The 22,288-nt window shown below is 37.5% G+C and overlaps 1 protein-coding gene and 3 pseudogenes across 3 annotated transcripts in view; 2 read left to right on the top strand and 2 right to left on the bottom strand.

Annotated features, from left to right (window-relative positions):
- Positions 1 to 22,288, top strand: part of DTNBP1 (dystrobrevin binding protein 1) — a 125,412-nt gene that overhangs the window by 36,961 nt on the left and 66,163 nt on the right. The window contains exon 7 of one of the 3 annotated variants that reach the window (XM_016130061.2): positions 21,976 to 21,998. The exons of the other annotated variants lie outside the window; for them this stretch is intronic. Coding sequence (XP_015985547.2) covers positions 21,976 to 21,998 — 23 coding nt within the window. The remainder of the gene's footprint in view (positions 1 to 21,975; positions 21,999 to 22,288) is intronic. 3 annotated transcript variants of the gene reach the window in all.
- Positions 1,502 to 15,040, top strand: LOC107502647 (annotated as a pseudogene).
- On the bottom strand, positions 16,240 to 16,358 carry LOC118605226 (annotated as a pseudogene).
- Positions 20,411 to 20,528, bottom strand: LOC118605574 (annotated as a pseudogene).

Below are 22,288 nucleotides of genomic sequence, written 5' to 3' on the forward strand. Positions count from 1 at the left end.
TTGTGATTTAAATCGAAGTTATATTTTTATTCTGAAATGATTACTATTGATTTAATTCAAAACTATTAACAAAAATACAATTTGTTTTTGTTATTGTGAAAAGTCTTTGAAGATCTGAACTTGAATTTTTTCTCTGCCACTTGATTACATGTACAAGTTTCTGCAAATAACCTGTCTGGCTCTCTTATCTGTAAAATAGAGATAATGAATCTTTCTTGCAGGATTATGAAAGATAAGAAAAAGTTTTTGTTTGTTTTGAGGGCCAAATAAAAGGCCCATTTAGCTCACAGAATCACTGGTGATTCTCAATTCTAGTTAACTTGCCTTTCTAAATACACAGTAGAAATACTGAATATGAAACATTGCTTAATGCCATTTATAAACTATAATCTTTCTGAAACTCTTAACCAATTTTATTTAGCATATAAAAGGATGAAGGATCTTTTTCAAAGATACCGCTTGGAAGCAATTTATTTAGTTAAGCTATACATAAACACATATATGTATATTATATGTACCTGATTAATAATTGGTTTTAGTAGAAATAATATGAGTCAATAATACTGAGAATATGGGGCAATCTTATTCAGTGTGGATTGATCAAAAATATCTTTTAAATAATTCATGTAGAACATTTATTATTCAGAGATGTTTTATTTACCTTTTAAGCTCTTTCTTGGTTACTTCTACTCAATCTTTAGATACCAAAACTGGAATATGATGAAGGTTAATGTAATGATACCAGATTAGTTTTGATTGATACAGAACTTTCATTTAACACAGTGAATTGAACACAGTCACTTATTTTCACTGAAACTCTACTAAAATAATAATAAAGAACTTTTTTAAAGTTGTAATTCCCAAAAATGAGAAGACTGGAAGAGGAAATGTCCTCAACATTTTGGAAGACAAGGTGGATGATGTGCAGTAGCTGACTTAGCAGAGCAGAGAAAGCTGAGGCCTAAGCAGAGACTCCAGTGCCTGTAGATGGGGGCTCAGACATGAAGCCTGCGGTATGTCCCACAGAGCTCTGGAAAACTTCATGAATTGAAGACATGAGGAACCTTAAAAGATAAGCAGTGTTGCAAGTATGTATTTGGAGAAGTTAGATGCCCTGATCTTCTCAGTCATGTGATTACCTTAACCCTAGCTCATTAAGTGGCACTAGGCTGCACCGAAGAGGCTCCAGACTTGAATAGTCTGGACACATTTGAGAGAGAGTAGAGCTACTGCTATATTAAAAACGGAGAAATTAAGTAAGTTTACATATGAAACAGTGAGGCGCTTTAGGCCTGTTCCTCACTGGCTACCAGAACTCTGACAGCTAAATTTACATCCCCTGTGCAGAATATTGGAGGCTTCACATGAGAAACTGACCAGCTCAAGAGAAAAGACCTGCAGGTATGGACATTTGGTAAGTTTTCTGATGAAACAGGTCTGCATCTTAACATGCTCTGATAATGAGCCCGACACCTCTGTACATGACTTCTAATCAACTTTTTGGTGCCTCACTCTTAAATATGAATGGACAGCTGAGGAAGAGTATCCAATTGAGGAAATCTGCAACATGAAAGGGACCAAAATAAATAGAAAATAAACTAATTATATATATTTAAAAGCCGCAGAGGAATAAGAGACTGATGGGAGCAGAAAAAATCTTAAAAATAAGAATTAATAGTCTCAGATATAGGAGGCCATCTTGTGAGAGACCATTTCACATTTATGAGACATGAACAGGTTCGTACAAGAATGAGCTCTTAGAAATAAAATACATGATAGCAGAAGTAGAAAACTTCAACTGAAGCATTGGAAAATAATGTTAAGACTTTATATAAGAGAACAAAAAGACAGAAAGGCTAAGTGTTAAGAAAATTAGAGCATTAATTCCTAAGTTCCATATCTGACTATTGAGAGCTTTAGAAAGGAGAGAGAAAAAGAGGAGACAAATTTATTAAAGAAATAGTACAAGAAGATTGTTCAGAACTGAAAGAGATGAAAGAGTTTGAAAGGGTCTACCAAGTACCTGGCACAACAAGTGGGAAAAGATCCGTGTTAATACATATTTTTGTAAACTTCACCAGGAATGAAAATCATGAAAGCCTTTAGAAAGGTCTTATATTAAAGATTAGACATCAAAAGGAACTTCAGTGTTCTAGCAACACTGGAAGTAGAGAAAGATTTTTACTCCATATTTACTTAGCAAAATTTTCATCACGTGTAAAGAAATAGTCATTTCCAGGAACACAAGGGCTTAAATTTAGCTCGTGCATACTTTATCAAGAGACTGCCGGAGGATATGCTTTAAAGACAAGGGAATAAATCTAGAAGAAGGATGATCAAACAGAAGAGAGACGAATTGGTCTAAGAGGATCCATCCAGTTCAGAAAAGAAACAAAGGGAGATCCCAGGATGGTGAAAAGAAGTTTTAGCAGGCCTGGAAAACAATCAGACTGAAGCAGGAGGACCTTCGGGATAATTCTATGAGCAGTATTTCCAGTGGGAAAAAGTGAAGCCCATGGGTTGTGTGATATGCTTGACCATATTAAGTGGAGTTTTATAAGCGTGGATGGAGAGTTTGATCACGAATTAGGATAAGTATGTTTTTAAAAAACTAAGCAAACAAGGCAACTGTTAACACTAAGGGAAAACACAGTTTTATAAGAAAAGAAATAACACACTACATGGTTCAAACATATATATACATATATATACACACACACATAACTATAATAATTAAATGTAGAATATAGATTTAAGTCAGAATCGTAATATAACTTATTAAGAAAAGATGGGGAGAGGAAGCATGTTTGTATTGAGGGGTAGGAGGGTTTAAGAAAGCTAATCTTCATCTTCTACAGCAAGAAATCAGTGAGTAATCTTTAAAATAGAAAAAAAAAAGAATATCAGTATTTGCATATCATTTAGAAATAATGGAGGTAAATGCCAGAAGAAATAACTGAAAGAACCGAATGTGGCTGCTTGTGACAGGACATGGAGGCGGAGAGATCTGGGGCAAGGAACTAATCCTCATCATAAATAAACCCTTGTAGACATGATTTGACTCAAGGAATGTACATGTACTATTTCCGATAAACATAAAAATTGAATTAAGATATTTCTTATTAGCTGCAACATTCCCTGAAGTGTTTTACATGGAATACTACACTGAGAACATAGCCACTGATAAAACATTCCAGGATCAGTTAAGTTCCAGAAACACTTTACCCTGTCTTTAGCTCATGGAAGCAGTACACGTCAGGGTATTAAGGGTTCTGAGAATCCCTATAGTAAAAAAATAAATTTGTTTGACTCAGCATTTCACAACTTACTTGCTTACAGAACCAATTTGCATGTAAAACATACTAAAATTCTGTGACTAGGTATTCTATATAACAACACCATCTGAGAAATTTTCAGATACTGTTACCCAAAATTAAACTTTTATTATCCACAAGAGAAGTTTCTCAGAAATGAACTTCCTACCTTTTTAACAAGATGCTCTACAAACTAAAGTAATGATTTTCCTTTTCTTGCTCCGAAGGAGATAATGTGTGAACAAAACAAGGTGTGTGTGTGTGTGTGTGTGTCTGCACGCTCTGTAGCTTTCCAGAAAACCTGGGGCAGACAACTGAATAGGGATGGAGAGAATGGGGGAATGAAGGGTAATTTTTCATATATCTCCAATGCAGATAGATAGTCTCTATAATAGGCTCCAATGCATTTTCTTATTCAGCTCCTATGAGAGCCTGTGGAGTAAGCCGGGCAGCAATTATTGGAGTTGAGGAGAAATTGCATGAAATCGTCTGTCCGCTTAGGGGCCAGCATCAGAGCCCCAGTCTTCAGACCCCATTCCCAAACTTGTCTTTTTTTTTTTTTTTTTTTTGACTTTTAAGTTGGAACAAACTGAATCAGTCCCAGATGTTGCTATCAGTGCATCTTAATTGAGACTGGAGATAAGATAGTTCATCATACATTTGATGGACATCCCAGCACAGACAATAGGTGCCTGCCCTCTTCAAAGGTAGAGATATGATCTGTTCCCAACAGCGATGGTGGCTTATTATGGCTGTGGGCAGGGAACATACAGCTTTATGTTCCCAGGGAAGAGTCAGGTCAAACACTAACTACCCTTGAAAAAAAAACATTTGAATAGATGGTTTAACCCATTTCTGTATTGAAGGCCGTCCTTCAGCTAGTTATCTAATGAAAGTGACATATAAGGAACTATATAGTTGTAGGGGGAAAATGCCTAAAAATTGCTTTCTAATAACTTTCAGCATATAAAGTGATGTCGTATTACCAATACCTTTTATGAACGAGAATAGACACTGCCTTGACAAATAGTAAAACATGTATAGTGGATGTGGCTATAGGCAGGAGACAAGTACTAATGCTAGTGGCTAAGTTGTCAGTTTCGAAGATGATTTAGCCACCCAAGTCTAATTCAGGGATCCTTTGCATAAGCTTTCATAAGCAATAGGAAATGTGTTTTTCATCAAGTAAAAAAAAGTTCACATTTGGTATGTGAACCAAAATAAAGAACCTGAAACCATGTCCACAAGTTTGTCTAGCTAGCAGTTAGAAAAATAGACTTGAGATTTGAGAGTCAGCTTACATTTTTAGTCACAGGGTGTGGGGGGAAAGAGGTGATAAATGTATAATTTAAAAAGGATAATTTCAGATAATTATATAGGCTTTGAAGAAAATAAAGCAGGATAGTGTTATAGTGGTAAGTTCAGGGAATGGGTGCTGCTTTGAGGCAGGTGAGAAGGGAAGGCTCTTCTGAGAACATGCAGGGAACTAAGGCCTGGAGAAGAAGACATCCATATAAAGATCTAGGACTATACAGTTCCAAGCAGAAGGAATAATAGGTGCAAAGATCTTGAATCATGAACAATAAATAAGTTTAGGAGAATGAAGAAGTAGGGCTAAAAAGAAATCTCAACCTTCTATGTCTTTAATCTTTCCAGTACTGCCATAGTATTCCTTGGAATGCTTATTGAAATTCTCTCACAATTGTTAGTTATATTGTACTTAAAATCAGACATAAATGTATAATTTAATGAAAATATTTCTTATTTTCAACTTCTGGATCCCCTGTTGTCCCCTTCAGTATGCAGCTTACTATCAGAATGCCTCTGAAAATAGCTACATCTCAAAGAACAGTGTGATTTTAGTAATTCTGCTTAATTATAAATGACTGATAATTTTAACTGTCTTTTATTGGCCTTGAAATCAGCTTAAGAGCATATTAAACTCTAGAAACATTCTCACTTATTCTTTTAGACTTTGAAACTTAATTGTTATCTCTTAGAGACTCTCTCCTGTAAGTGGGGGAGGTCATTGTTTCTATTGAGGTTTAGTGTTCATGCATATTTTGTGAAAGTCATTATTCCTTTCGCTCGGTTTGTATTACAGCTATTGCTACAGAACTATGCTCTTATTTGTGTTTGTTTTATTTTTTTGGTAACATATGGACCATAGACTAAGTTTATGTATCCTAAAGCAAAGTATAACAGATTTATTTGAGATGTTACAGCCTATCTTTAGTTGTGTTTGACCAGTTTGTGTTCTAGAGAATAGCCTGCCAAACTCCTGAGCTTCAAGAAATGACTGTGTAATTCATACAGGTACTGGGCCATAAGTCCGACCTGTATTTCCATTTTAGAAAGTTGGGGTGGTGCTGCAGAGGCTTGGCAGGAGTGTGGCACATAGGCCTGGCTTTGCTGAGAGTAGAACAGAAGAAAGCAATGGCATTCTCCAGGGTAAAAATAGTTCTGGATTCAAGAGAGAAGGTCCAAAGCACCTTATCCAAGGGAGATATGCAGAAAGGCAATAACCAGCCCCTGAGGTTCTGCATCGGAGGTCTATTTAAATGCTGAATGCAAAATGGATCAGGAGAACTCTCTCTCAAACAATGCTTTTATAAGAAGGGAGTGAACTTCTTTATCTGCCAAAGGTGGATTTACTCCCAGATTTTTACTGACCAGATTTACTTCCCAACCTGATACACCCCAAAACCAGACAAAATAAATGAAATAACACTTTTTAAGACATTGGACATCTGGCAAAGAGGAGAAGTAAGCCTTGATGGACAAGAAACAAGTGTGGTAAGCCCTATGATTGTCCCAGTATTCTGCCTTGATAAAGTTTCCTGGCTACAGTGTAGAAAGTGTGTGTTTGGGGAGGCAGAGGGGAGTGTGGTACCGGGGAGACCTAGGAAGAGCCTGACATGCTCTCTGGGTTGAAGAGACCGAGCTGAGAGTCTGGGAAGACCAAGGCAATTAGAGTCTACAGGACACAGTACCAGAGAGGAGAGAGCTGCACAGAGAGCATCGTAGAAATCTGCAGAGGGTTTCCCTTGAATATTCAGGGAGTACTAATAATGTATGTGAGGCCACTCGAGACAGGAGGGAAAAAAACATCCAAGAGGATTAGTTAATAGTGCCTGTGTCTACGTAGTACCTATTCCCAACAGCCACACTGTAAAAAATCATATAATTCACAGGGCATTGGGGGGTATAATGAGCCCTGGATAATAACTTGTAAAAGCAAACATCAGAAGGATCAAATTATTTCCAATAAATTAATGGTATCAATGATATTTGTAGAAATACAAAAATATCTAGCACTCAACAAGGTAAATCACAATGTCTGGCATTAAATCAAAGATTACTAGGCAAACATCGAAGAGGTAACCAAACAAAGCCAATTTAGAACTGATATAGATGTTAGAATTAGCAGACGACATTAAAACCAGTTATTGTAACTATTCTGTAAGTTAAAAAAATTAAGTAGAGACACGGAAGATATTTTTTTTTGAAGCCCCAACTTTTGTCTCTCTCCTCCATTTTCATTTTACTGCTTCCTTCCATTAGATGCTAGATTTTAGATGGTGCCAGGTGGTTAATTAATAGTAAATTACTATATATATTATTATACAGTAATCACACTTGATAGGCCAATGACCTCTTGAAAAGAGAATATGAATTTGCTGGTTTCATGAATGTGTAATCACATTTTACATTTTTTTTCAAAATCAAACTTAAGCTTATGAGTTGACAAGGAATGGAACTTAAAAAAATTCTTGTTCTAAAATGTCTGTTGGAAAATAAATCGATGGTTTCAGATTTTATGTGTCGTCATAAGAACAGATGTAGCTGGACTATTTAACAGGATATTAGATCCTTGGGCTGATAGTAAATACAGTGGAGGACTGATGTTTAAGTTCTTTAAGCATTATTTTGGACAAGAATCTGTTTGCCATCGATATTAAAAACTCATGTCCTGACCTAATTCTTTAAAAATCATGTTTCTAGACAGCGAGGACCCGCCTCCTTGCTACTGCTCAACTACTCAGGGCTGGTGGGTTGTGGACTTCCCTGTTGGCCCCGCCTCCTGGGCATTGAGCAATTTAGAGCAGCACTCAGGGCTGGAATGTAGATGGTAGAGTAGCAGTGAGAAGCAGTTAGTACTGAGTCTCTGAGCCAAGCCCAGTTCCCGTCTCAGCCGCACCAGCAGTGATCATGATTGCAGAGCAAAGAGTGCCTAGGGTAGTTGGTCAAGATGCTGAATGTTAAAATCTTCAGCAGCAGCTCCCACCAGGAGTTATTCCAGAAAATTGCTGACCACCTGGGCCTGGAGCTAGGCAAGGTGGTTACTAAAAAATTTAGCAACCAGGAGACCTCGATGGACAGTGGCAAAAACGTATGTGGAGAGGATGTCCACATCATTCAGAGTGGCTGTGGTAAAATTGATGACAATCTGTTGGAGCTTTTTATCATGAATAATGGCTGCAAGATTGCTTTAGCTAGCCAGGTTACTGCAGTCATCCCATGCTTCCCTTATGGCCACAGGACAAGAAGGATAAGAGTTGTGCTCCAGTCTCAGCCAGGCTTATTGCAAATATGCTCTCTGTAGCAGGTGCAGATCATATTATCACCATGAACCTGCAATGCTTCTCAAATTCTGGGCTTTTTTGATATCCGTGTGGACAATTAGTATGTAGGCAGCTGTCCTGAAGTGGATAAAGAACACCTCTGGAGAAACTACACTATTGTCTTACCTAATGCTGGGGGAGCTAAGGGAGTGACCTCAATTGCAGACCAGTTGAATGTGGACTTTGCTTTGATGGACAAAGAACAAAAGAAAGCCAGTAAAGTGCGGGTAGGGGATATGAAGGATCACGTGGCCATCCTAGTGGATGACATGGCTGACACTTGTGACACAACCTGTCATTCAACTGACAAACTTCTCTCAGGTGGAGCCACCAGAGTTTATTCTATCTTGACTCACAGAATATTTTCTGGCCCAGCCATTTCTCATATCAATAACACATGCTTTGAAGCAGTCATAGGCATCAATACCATACCTCAGGAGGATAACATGAAGCATAATCATTGCTCCAAAGTAGAGGTGATGGACTTCTCTGTGATCCTTGCAAAAGTCATCAGGAGAACTCACAATGGGAATCTGTTTCCTACCTCTTCAGCCATATTCCTTTATAATAGAATAACTTCTAAAGCAGTTAAAAAAATAAAGTGAACCCTGCCCCTTATTTTCTCTAGGTATTTGATGAAAAATTCAGCAGAAGACCCAGCTTGCTCGTAGCTTTCTACATCCCATACCAGTATATTTAGGGAAAAACAGATTAAGACTAGCTGCTCAGCTTTCTTCTTGCTTCATCTCATTCTGGCTTCTTTGATTTTGTGAGCCTCGCAGGTTTAATTGTAACTCAGCTGCTGCAAGGTTTCAGACTTTGAAGTTTGTTGTTTGGGGTTGTTTGATGTGATTGGAGAAAGCTCAAACTATTTTGCATGGGAATGCTTCAGGGTTTCCTTGGCTCAGAACTACTAGCAACAAAGCCAAGCCAATCCCTCCACCCCAATAACATTGCACAAGTTTTCTAAGGTCTGTGTTCAATTACAAGAGCCCTGGGCAGCCCAGAACCCAGCTAAGACAGGCAACTCTTGGTGTAATAGAATGAAATGTTCTCTTTCTCTCCCTCCCCCCTTTCCCTCTCCCGATAATAGCTCCTGCTATAGATAAGCCAGTTGACTGGACTGCTTGAGGCTTGAATATTTTGCAAAAACAGCTCCTTGTCAGAAATAGTCTCTCCTGACGAGGTGGGGAAATCTGTGCAAAACAGTGACTGTTTATATCAAAGATTTGTGGAAACCTCAGGACCAGACTCAGATCAGCGGGAGCAACAGACCAGGCTGGAACAAAGAGTTTTGGAAAGTTCGTATTCTTCCTTGGATCCCGGTTAGTGCCTAGCTGTTAGAATTCTCACCCACCTCTTATCTCACCCCTCCTCCCGTGTCTTGGCAAAAAAAAGATACTTGAACCTCAAGTGTTCCTAAGATGGATTCGCAAAATGTTAAAGGACCCCCATATTCTCCATAGGCACTTTCTCAATCAATAAACCTCTCTTACTCCAAACTCTGATATGTTGAATATTGGCTTTTTGAAGCATAGGGTACAAAACCTTGAATCGGTTACATCTGCTGGGGGCCTGAGGGGAGGCAGCACAGTGCAGCAGATGCTTTTTAGGAGGATAAAAACCATCACCCCGTGCTCGGGGACTGTCATTTAGATCAGGGGTCTCTAACCCACGGGCAATGGACCAGTAGTGGTCTGTGGCCTGTTAGGAACCAGACCGCACGGCAGGTAGTGACAGAAGTGAGTGAGCGAGGGAGGCTCCATGTATATTTACAGCTACAGTGCTAGCTAGCATCACCACTTTATCTCCACCTCAGATCATCAGGCATTAGATTCTTAAAGGAGCATGAACCCTGTGCTTGTGAGAGATCGAGGTTGCGTGTTCCTTATGTGAATCTAATGGTCGATGATCTGAGGTGGAGCTGAGGAGGTGATGCTAGCACTGGGGAGCAGCTGCAAATACAGATAAATACATTAGAACAGGTTTGACTATAGCACAGAGGCCATAATAATTGCTTGAAGACTCATATCAAAACCCTATCATTGAGGGGCAAGTGACAATTTAGCTGCATCTGGTGGCAGGCTTTAAGTCAGAATCCAACTCTTATTTCAGTCTGTGTGTGGCCCGCCCATTATTTTATTTACCACTTCCATATGGGCCTCTTTCCTGCACTGTTCACTTGTGTCAGTCACAGTTTTGGGAAGCCCACAAGCTAACCCTTGCCAAAATGAGTAAAAAACAAACGTCACTAGAGAGCTTCTTTGAAAAGGTGGAAGGACCTGGTGGCTAACCACATTGCTAAAGCTAAGAAGCCCTTTACTATTGGTGAAGAGTTGATCCTGTCTGTTGCTAAGGACATGTATCATGAACTTTTAGGGGAGGCTGCAGTTCAAAAGGAGGCAGGTGTTCCTTTTTCAGCTAGCACCGTAACTAGACAAATTGATAAAATAGCAGAGGACATTGAGGCACAATTGTTAGAGAGGATTAATGAGTCACCGTGGTATGCAATCCAGGTTGACCAGTCTACCAATTTTGACAGCAAGGCAACAATGCTTCTTGTTGTGCAGTCGGTTTCTCAGGAGGGATGTGCATGAGGATATGTTATGTGCACTTTTGTTGCCAACCAACACCACGGCTGCAGAACTATTCAAGTCTTTGATCACATATCAGGAAGACTGAATTGGTCATTTTGTGTCAGTATATGCACGGACAGAGCAGCTGCCATGACTGGAGGGCTTTCTGGTTTCACTACTCGGGTCAAAGAGGTTGCTTGTGAGTGTGAGTCTATGCACTGTGTCTTCCATAGAGAAATGCTGGCTGGCCAAAAAATGTCACCTGAACTTAACAACATTTTGTGGAATGTGATTAAAATTATCAACCACATTAAACTACGTACCCTTAACTCATGTCTGTTCGCACAGTTCTGTGAGGAGATGGATGCAGACCATGCATCTTGTGCACATAAGTAAGATGCTTTTCTAAAGGTAGATCACTGGCCAGGGTTTTTGAGTTACAAGAGCTGCTCCAGAGATTTCTTTTAGAAAAATAGTCACCACCTGCAGCACATTTCAGTGACACAGACTGGGTTGCAAAACTAACTTACCTTTGTAACATATTCATCCTGCTTGACCAACTCAGTCTCTCATTTCAGGGGAGAACGACAACAGTGTTCAAGTCAACAGATACAGTGGCTGCATTCAAAGCCAAACTGGAATTATGGGGGTGACAAGTGAACAATGGGATTTTTGACATGTTTCAAACATGAGCAGAGATTTTGAAAGAGGCTGAGTCAGGGCCTTCTTTCTCCCAGCTGGTGCATGATCGCCGATCTCACCTTTCAAAACAGTTTGAGCTTTAATTCCCAACCACAAAAGACCCGTTATCTGGGAAGGAATGGAACTGAGACCAATTCGTGAGTAAGCCAGGTGAATTGACATTGTCCATGCTAGAAGAGGATCAACTGCTTGAGATCGCAAAGGACTATGGCCTTAAAAGTATATTTGAGGCAACTTCAAATCTCCATACGTTCTGGATTAAAGTTAAGGCAGAGTATCCTGAGATTGCCACAAAAGCATTGAAAAGCCTGGTTCCATTTCCAACATCTTATCTTTGTGAAGCAGGGTTTTCTGCAGTGACAGCAACCGAAATGAGATTACGGAGTAGACTGGACATAAGCAACAAACTTTGGGTGTCACTGTCTCCCATCACCCCCAGATGGGACCGTCTAGTTGCAGAAAAATAAGTTCAGGGTTCCCACTGATTATTATGGTGGGTGGTATAATTTCATTATATATTACAATGTAATCATAATAGAAATAAAGTGCACCATATTAAATGTAATATGTCTGAATCATCCCCAAATCATCCTCTTTCCCCCACACTCCCCAGTCTGTGGAAAAATTGTCTTCCACAGAACCAGTCCCTAGTACCAGAAAGGTTGGGGGCCGCTGGCTTAGAGTCTCTTTTGTACCTCTTTCTTTCCCTTCAACCATCTTGACCTTTTCCTGGCCAAATATCTTCTTGGGCCCAAATGATTCTTATACCATAGTCTTCTGGAAAGCAAACCTCACTTCTTACTATGTGTTCTCTAATGTTTACATGAGATTATTTTGTGTAGCTTAATCTTCCTTAACCCACTACCGCTATGGTAGAAGTTTCTTGGTAGTGTTGTAGTGCCTTTTGATAAATTTTAGTATTTAATTTTCATCTTTCGTCCTTGAATCTGTTTGATCTTTCACATTGCCTTGGGTTTCTGTTAAAAAGATTGATGTTACCAGCTCTTGTAGAGGTAACTAATAAAGTGGCCATGTGCTCGTGAGTCTCTATTATATTTGTACTGCTCTCTTCTGCTGGAGGTTTGGTTTAGGTGCCTTGCTGCCCAGTGATAGCTCTTATTCTTTGTTTCCAAACTATTAGCTGCATCGTTAAGCAGGAGAAGACATTAGCAATCCTTTTATTCAACTGTAGTACCTTAAGATGTCTTGGGTTTACTTAGAACTAAATATATACAGTGTAATTATATGCATTATGCCTGACTTATAGGATGGATAGTGCCTGCTGGATCTCTGGTTCTTATTTCTGGGGATGAGAATTAAGTATTTTCTTATTGGAAGGGTATAGTTTCTATAATTTTTTTATTTCGAATCAATTTTGCCAAATGTAAATACCACATGTTTGGTATTTAATTTCAGTCCTTCTAAATGAAAACTCTTTGGGGAAGGTAAAAATAAAAATAAATAATGTTTCTCTAATAGGTTTATAGCAGGGGTCCCCAACCCCCAGGCCGTGGATAGGTACTGGTCAATGGCCTGTTTGGAACCACTACACAGCAGGAGGTGAGTGGCAGGCAAGCAGGCAAAGTTTCATCTGTATTTGCAGTCACTCCCCAGCGCTAGCATCACCACCTCAGCTCCACCTCAGATCATCAGGCATTAGATTCACATAGGAGCACCGGTCCCCGGTACCAGAAAGGTTGGGGACCGCAGGTTTGCAGTACTCTTTTCTTGAACTTGTCCTCCCAGTTATGCAAATATCATTCTATATATTGGGGTTCATAAAGGTTTTTGTTTTTAATGGAGACAATAAAAACCTAAAGTATATATTTGCAGTTCAGAGTTGTCAAGACTAAAGGTATAGCAGTCTTGAGAAAAGTTTACTGAAATTCAGCAAAACATAATAATTATGATTATCCTGGGTGTAAAAAGGTGATCTTTTTTTCTGAAGGTAGATTGGTCATAGTATGCGCATTATAGTTTACGGAGTCTAATAACTTTCAATGCGTTAGAATCAGTTTATTAAATTTGAAATAGTATTTTATATCTTATATGACCCAATGCCATTGTGGAGTTTATGGTTTCTCATTGGTTACTGTTTTTTCAGATATACTTTCAAAATTTTGAAGCCAGTTATCAGTCTTTAAGTGAGCATAGCTAAAACCGTGGTATGACCTTTTGCTTTTCTCACTTGTCTGGTATTCTTGAAGGATTCTAGAGATGGGACAGGCAGGGACATACTTAGCAGTGTGCCCTACCTTCTCTGACATAAGTGACATCATGGAAGAATTACAGCAAATGGAGTAGCAGGAAAATGAGGTGCTCCTCTCTGTGGCGGCCCTTCCTCTTGCTCTCTTGGGCTATGCTCTTGCAAGGTTATATCGGCCCATTTTTACTGTGGCTAATAAAGTCTTTTCTTGCCTACTTCCTTCCATTTCTAGTCTTTAGTTCTGGCTTAATTGTTTCAGTGGGCATGCACTCCTTGGCTACTGGAGAGGTTTCATACTAGATTTCAAAGAGGGACATTTTACCCCAGAATGATCAACATTTTCTCTGGAAATTTTATGTTATGTTTTGTTTGATGAGCAATATTTATCTGTTTACTAATATCAAAGAAGTGAATTATTGGCATATAAAATAACATTACCTTTTTGAGGAAGAGAAAATAGAAGCTGATAATGTAGCTATCTAGGATTAATTCAGTTAGATGAGAATTTATCAGGATATCAATATTCTATATTTTTACATGAATTTTTAAAAATTGAAAAGTATCTTTTAAAATTATAAAATAAACATTGGACTGACTTAAGGAAAGTTAAAACTATTTTATTTCATAACTGAACTTTTTAAAAGATTGATTAATTCAGATGAACAGACAAGATAGATACATGGCACACTAAAGTTAAAATATTGTTACTAGAAAAGAGAATATATAAAAGGTTGTATAATATGAAGACATTGATGGAGACCAGATCCCCGATGTACTTTAAATATTTAATGTATATTTTTCTTAGTTTTAATAGCTAGGTCCAATATTTGTTGAGTCTGTTCTTGCCTTTCTGTCTTCAATGGTCATTTCCTAAGTTCTAACCCACAACTTTATAGCTTCAGTTATAAAGATAGCCTCCTAATTAGTCATCTTGTTCATAATTTTGCCCCTCAGACCACTTATATTAGAGTGTTCATTTTTTTCCTAAAATGCAGATCTAATTAAGGCTTCTCATCATCCTCAAGATAAAAATTAAGTTATGATGGTGATGTTAATTCAATAACAGTAGCATTTACTGAGCATTTGCTATGTACCAGGCACTGTGTTTAAATACCTTAGTCTAAATTAACTCGTAGAATTCTCAGGATGACCATCTGAGTCACTGTATTTTAGTTTTTACCAATAAGAAAAATGAAATTAGATAAAATCAAATAATTTACCAGCCACACACCAGACCAATGTTTTTTCACTTAAAAGCCTTTTTATGCCCTTTATATTATACTATCTCCACACAAAGGTATTTGTACTCTGGGTTTTGGATGCTGTAGTCTGAAAAGAATCGTGCTTCTCTCACTACATTGACCACTTCAGCAATTATGACTATGCTAATCGTGAAAATGTGCAAGCAAGGTTTTTTAGTAGTTGTGCCACTGGATCACAATACTGTTGGATGTTGGATTATTGATTTTTTTTTAATCCACCATTCTTCTCCTACCACCACAAACTCACCATGCCTGTAAGGATGTATAGTTTCAGGTGGTGTGGAATGACCGTAGAACGCTGAGATACAATAGACCACTGCCTTGGTAATGAGTGATAAGATGGGCTCCTCCCTCCCTCCCCCCAACTCTCTCTCTCTCCCCCTCTCTCCTCCCTCCTCCCTCCCTCCCTCCCTCCCTCCCTCCCTCCCTCCCTCCCTCCCTCCCTCCCTCCCTCCCTCCCTCCCTTCCTTCCTTCCTTCTTTCCTTCCTTTAGGAAGCTGGATAGCCAAATAAAAATTGGATTAAAAAAATCAGTGATACAAATGTATTAGACTTCTTTTAATAAGTTTATAATAAAATAATTTAACCAGTTAGTTGTTGTGGGCTAGTCACCGGACACTTTTCAGAACATCATGAGAGTAAAGATATTTAACAGACCTCTTTGAAAATCACAAGATGTCTTCAAGAACATGTGGGGTTTTCACTTTCATGTTCACATCAGTGGTGATGGCTTTCAATTTTCAATAGTTTTCTAAAACAGAATGTACTTTCACAGAGCCGGGTGGACCCAGTTGTTGCCCAGTTCTAAGTTTCATACATATTAGTCTGGTGTTCAGTAGACTTGGTGGTTTACTTATCTAACTTCCTGGTGGGGCTAAGTATCTTATGTAGGTCACAATTTGCATTCAGGTAGGCTGTATTTGGCCCTTGAACTGCATTCTGGATGCTAAAGATTACATACACTTAGAGTCAGAGTGAGACGTGGCTTTTATTTCCAGTCCTGTCACTATTAACTGGGTTGCCTTTAATCCGTAAGCTCCATTTGCCTCATGTATTAACTAAGAATGATAGTACCTACAATAGGGTATTGTGGGTTATAGGGGATAGTATATGTAAGGTGTTTTGTGTTATGTGTCAGATACAGTTAGAACTCTAATAAATATTCCTTACCCCTGTCTCATCCACCTTCATCCTTCTTTCCTCAACCACCTGCCTCCCCCTCCAAATCAAATAGATTTTCATAGAAAACAGGTCAGGGAAAGTAATTTTCATGCAAATATAGGGGAAATTTAATTCTCAATACATAACGTAGTGCTGCCAACGACCAGACCATTTCCTAGACTTTGATTATTTTGGGGGGGAGGGGTCCATTTTTTATTATTTTTTTTTAATTTTTATTTATTTTTTCAGGCAAGGCAATGCTTGGTTGACCCCTCAGATTGCAAGGATTTTGTCATTTCACAGTCCCTTTTATCTATTATTGATTGATTGATTTTATTTTTTTTTATTTTTTATTTTATTTTATTATTTTTATTTTACTTTATTTTATTTTTATGCCTATAGCACCTGGTCTTCCTAGGTAGTCTCCCATCCAAGTATTAACCAGGCCTGACCTTGTTTAGCTTCCGAGATCAGACAGGATCGAGCTTGTTCAGGGTGGCCTGGCCGTAGACTTGGGGTCCATTTTTTAAATTCCAAATCTTTATTACCATATCACTCAGATTATTTTCAACTTTAAATGCCAAGATTCTAGGATCCTATCATCTTATTACTTTGTAGGCTGTTCTTGCCTAAAGTAGATAAATACTTAAAACTATATTAATAGCATGATAAATGAGGACTTACAGGTTTTATGATGAACTAGCTGCTTTTCAAGAGGTTTGTTTTACAGATAATGTGTTAAAAATGTCTTCTAGAACACATACCCTGGGCAGGGTCTGCGTAAGAAATAACAACAGGGACTTTTAAGATGCAGACAGTTTTGAGAAAATTTACTTCAAGCAGGAAGACCAACTCTCTATCCTAAATCCCCAACCATCTTCTACTTTGTTAACCACAAACCCATCAAGCTCATAAGTACACATTTTCATGACCGTAGAATGCTCGGGAACAACAGACTTGGTAATAATGAGGGGTAAGTGGTCCTTTGTGAAAGAAGTCTTGTGAGACCTTTCCTCTGAAGAAGCAATTTAATGGTGATAGAGTCTGTCCATCAGCCAGAATGAAGGGCCGCTCTTAAGTGTGTTCTATACAAAAGGTATTGCTTACATACTTTAGAAAAATTTTTCCCTAAACATCTTCATGTGTGAAGAAAAATGTTTGAGTTGATGTTGCAGTTGGCATTTTGAATGTAGTATTTTGCCCTGTAGAATTATTGTGCTAGCTTTTTATCATGGCTTTGTCCTAGGGAAACAGTTTGGTATTTAGAGAAAATGTGCTTCCATCTGTGAGAGGATTGTGTTTGTGGAGATATTTATCCAGTGGTTCCAATCTATTAAGTTTGCTTCTGTGTGTCTGATTTAGTTGGTTTTTATGCATACAGATTTAATATACTTTTTTCAGTATTTCATAAATTTATTTATTACCGTGATGTTGTGTTTTTTTTTGTTTTGTTTTGTTTTGTTTTTTTCAGTCTGCCCTCATCACTCAACCCCTGTAGAGAAAATAATTAAGTTGCTGTTTCACCTTTTGGAAATATTATTAGATTTTGAGTCTGGTGTAATTTCTTGAATCTTTTAGTTTCAGGATTTGTTATGCTAAATTTTATTAAGGCATTTACTGAATTGAATAAATTTTAAAATATGGTAAAATCTATAAGAAAGCATTTCAATTCTCTCTACTTCTTTGACCTGAAAATACTATTAAACTATTAAAAATAAGGCCTAGATTTTTGAAAATGCAAGTGGCAAACATATTGTTATCAAATAAAATATTATGTGGCCAAGTTTTGTTTTTTTTTATAAAGAATAAAATTCTCTATAGTTATATCAAGGGAGCTTCTTTGAAGGAGTAGATGTTCTGCAGCCATAGTACTTGATAACCATGATTTGCTGACTCTCTTTTGGGTCTGATTCTGTGCACATGTATGAACAGGGCAGATGAGACATGACCTCTGCACTTCAGAAGCTCTGCAGTGCAATTGTAGAGATGACACCGGTACGGTAATTACTGTGTTACAATGCACTGCATGAGGTGTTATAACCCTGATAGATAAATGCTGTAGTAGTTTAGATAAGGGCGATCACCAGTTGAGTGTCAAGGATGTCTTCATGTACAAGGTGAACTTGAACACTGTTTTACATGGATTATTGTCAGTATCATTTCTAATAAAATTTGGAGAGTAACCAGACTTAAAGCTCCTGCTTACCTATGGCTTTTCGCTTAGTTAACTGAGATTATGACATAATGCTTAAGAGTAAAATATCTGCTGTGTTCTCCATAAATGTTGCATATTATCTTCACCATCATCAGTTTTACTTTGCTTCAAAACTCAGTTCAATCTTTGCTCCTCCAGGAAGCCTTTCCTGTCAAACCAAAATGTATGAGTTGCTCCTTACTCTTTATTCCTAGAGAATCCTCAGCAAGTCATTAGTGCAAGAGCACTAATCTATGACATTGATTTCTAACTGTGGCTTTACTTCTTTCTCACCAAAGCCCTTGAGGTGATGGAATATGTATATCCCAAACCTAGCATTATTCCTACTGCTATTCCTCACATTATTCCTAGTGTCTAAATTTTTGTCGAATGAATGCTTGAACTCAACAAAGCTTACATTGATTATAAGAAAATGGATATTTATACAAGGTTGATGGCAGAGATGATGGAGAGAAGTGGATGATTTAATTATATGTTTTGAGATATAATTGACAGGATTTGTTGATGGATTGGATTTGGAGAATGAGGGAGATGGATTAACCAAAGCTTGAGGAACTTGTTAATACCATTTAGTGCGATGATGGGACCTAAGAAAGAATAGGCTCTGTTTTGCAAATGTTTGAGAATCCTCCACTTTTGACTAGAGCTATTAAATAGGCAGTTGCATATGAATCTGGAGCTCAAAGAAGAGATCAAGACAAAATATAAATCAGGAAATCTGTATCCTGTAGGTGGTATTTAAGGCTACATTGCAAGATAAAATTGCCTTTTGAGAGAATATAAGTTAAGGAAAGTAGAGGGTCCAGAACCAAATTTGCAGTGTTCAAGCATTTAGTGATCTGGAAGAGGTAGAGAAGCTAACAAAAGAAATTGAGAAAATAGAGGGAAAACCAGATGAAACTTTCTCAAGAAATTGCCAGTTTGATCTAATGCTGCCTAAGGGATTTGGATGAAAAGTGAGAAGTGATCATTGCGTTTGGCAACATGATGATTGTTGGTGAGGTTAATTGTGTAGTGGTAAGTCCTGAAAGCCAAATTGGAATAGGTTCAAGACTGAATGGGAAGTGAGGGAGTAGAAACCTGTAGGAACTAAATCCTTAAGTAGGCTATAGGGGATGGAAATTGTCTTTCAGCATCACCAGCCTTAGGTTTCCATCCTTCCAGTTTATATCTTCAAGTCTCAAAGTGAACTCATGATGCACTGCCTTCCAAAATCTATACCTCTTCCTAAGTTTTCTATTATTAATGAATTCACCTTCCTTTCAGTGATCTAGATTAGAACCCTCAAGACTGATGCGGTCATCTCCTTCTTCCACTTCTTCCCATGTAATCAGTTGCCAAGGACTATTGAGTCTTCTCTGTGACATTTTTCAAATTGAACTCCTCCATTTTATTGCCATTGCCACTTATGCTGCTTTTGCCAGACACTAATTAGCTTGTCTTCAAACTCAACTAACAGTTTCCAAATTACTCCCTGCTTTCGTTCTCCCCCTTCTCAGTACATCTGTCCATCACGGCTTTGCTCATGTTATTCTCCTGCTAAAAATAAAACCAAATTCTTTTTGCTTGTCACTCAGAACCCTCTACCTTTCAAACCTTATCTTCCACTACCTTTTCTTCATTCAGCCTGCTATTCTGAAATATTTGCTGTTTTCTTAAATATATCCTGTGTTTTTTGGCCTCCACACCTTCATGTTCACTGTTACCTCTGCTTAACATGTCTGTCCTTCCCTTTTCATATAAGTTTTCTGTATTTCCAAATGTATATTACCTCTAACAAACGGTGGAGTCTACCCTAAAAATTAGGAAATTTCAAGCCTTCAGTGCTACTGCTTTACTTTATCAGTTCTTTAAAAATTTCATACTACTGATTTTTATTTTAAACCTTAATTATCTGTGCCATCACTACTTCAACCAATCTTCACTTTTAGGAATAGGGTACAGGAATGATTTACGGTCTGAAGGAAGGTTTCTTGGGAATTTTTTTAATAGTTGTAGGTCATGATATTCTGAAGAGTCCTCTACTAGGCATCTCCTCTTTTGTTAGTAGCAGCTTCCCACTGATTTTGATGAGGCAGCCGGAGGTTGAAAGGCGAGCATGATAACTCCATATCAAAGGCAGTTTTCCTCAACAGAGCAGTTACACATTAATAAAATACACTGGATTCTTTGTTTTATGGTTGTTGGTATTTGGGTGTTGGGGGAGAACAGTGTCTGTGAAATTATTGCTCTGAGTTTTAGGCTTTTTTTTTTTTTTTTTTTTTTAGGCGAGGCTATCCTTGGTTGACCTCTCATATTGCAAGGACCTTGTCATCTTATAATCCTTTATTTATTTATTTATTTATTTTACACCTACAACACCTGGTCTTCCTAGGTGGTCTCCCATCCAAGTACTAACCAGGCCCAACCCTGCTTACTTCTGAGATCAGATGGGATCAGGCTTGTTCAGGGTGACATGGCTGTATGCTGAGTTTTAGCTTTTTTAAATGGGAGGTGCTTTTCAGAAATTTTGCTCACTGCTACATATTCTAAAAGAAGGAAAGCAGAAGCTCTATAAAAACTGTAGTCATAGAAAAAATTACTCGTCAGAATATTGAATTTAGTAATCTATCATCTTTTCCACGCATAAGTGGCTTTAGGGGGTTGCTAATGTGAGGGTATCTGTAAAAAGTAAAATGAAGGTATCTTTTCAAGACATTCTCTTGTGATACATGTTACCCTTCTGTTAGGTATTTCAGCTTTCATCTCATTATTGGAGTATAAAGTAGGCGTTAGGTGTGTTTAATTTCTACCTAATTTTTTAATAATGAAGTTGGACTCTTGGCTCAAAGGGAAACGATTACATGATTTTTTTGAAAAGATGAGATTTAAAATAAACATTCTTTTTCTTAGTTAATGAACTAAGTTAGTTAATGATACTGGAGCATTATTATGAAGAATGATATTTTTAGAAAAAGAAAAGCAACATAACCACCTGATTTAAGAACCATCACTGGACTGTCACAAGAGTATTATCTGTTTGACCTTTCAGTAGATGGCTTGCCAGTCCTCCCTGCCAGCTGTTAATTGTAGTCAACTATTTTGGAGCTTGGGGGATATTGTAATTAGTAGTATAAGATATTGACTTGAGAATTCAAAATATCTCAATTTCTAGTAAAATAAAAGATAAATGTCTCGTATTTTGAATGGGTTAACAAGACTTTACGAAGTAAACTTACCTCTTCAAAATTACTTTTCATTAGTACTAACAATGAGAAAAAAAGTTACAAAATTATAGAGAAAAACCTGAAAACGACTTGCTTTGACTTCTTTGTCACAGTGTTTTGTGGTTGTTCATCTATTTTCTCTCACTTTCATTTCCCCAGGAAACTTTGCATTTCAGCATACTTAATTGACACTAACAAAATTACCAACTAGAGGAGTTCCTGGAGGCTTGGCCCTCTAGTGTCAGGATGAGCTGTGGCCCTCAATCTTTTGATATAGGTTTTCCTCTTTCATTTAAAAGGGGAAATAACCACTCCTATTCTGGATAATATTTAATTCAAGATCTTAGAATTCTATTATTTAAAATTTATCAGTGGAGGGAAAATTAAGTACTTTTATAAACTGATTCTTATATATCCAAGATGGTTCATAGCTAGCATTAAAATGCTCTATGTTTTCTTACAAAAGTTTCAACGTTTTAATAGTTTAAATTTTGGTAGAATTTTTTTAAGTCATTAATAGGGTAATAGAAGAACAAAATAGTAGCTTAGGCTAATTATATTGGTAATTTCAGTAAAGCATTGATATGTGAACATCTAAAGATAGTACACTGGGCATTTAAAGCACATAAATTTTTATTAGAACCTAAGAGCAGTTGCTCTTGGCAATAGATTATTTTAAATTTACAATTTAATTTTTTTTTTCTACAGGAAGGAACTTGAAACCTTCAAAGGTAATCTTGTGTTTAATTCACTTTAAAGTAGATGAGAGTTAATTGATGTCAGATGTTCTGTCTTGATGATGATGAAAGAACTTATTCTTTTTTCTTTACATCAGTGTACATGGAGAAAAGTTTGCTTAATACTGTTTTATTTAATCATAACTGGTTTTGATATTCTTTTAGCTATAACATGTACCAAGTGAGAGTTTTTACTAATGACCATTATAAGTAATATGTTTGGATGGCACAGTGCTAAACTAAGTTCTGTTAAACTACAGAAATGTAGTTTAAGAAGATTCTGT

The sequence above is a fragment of the Rousettus aegyptiacus genome, unplaced genomic scaffold (assembly GCF_014176215.1).
Source record: "Rousettus aegyptiacus isolate mRouAeg1 unplaced genomic scaffold, mRouAeg1.p scaffold_m13_p_1, whole genome shotgun sequence".
NCBI lineage: Eukaryota > Metazoa > Chordata > Mammalia > Chiroptera > Pteropodidae > Rousettus > Rousettus aegyptiacus.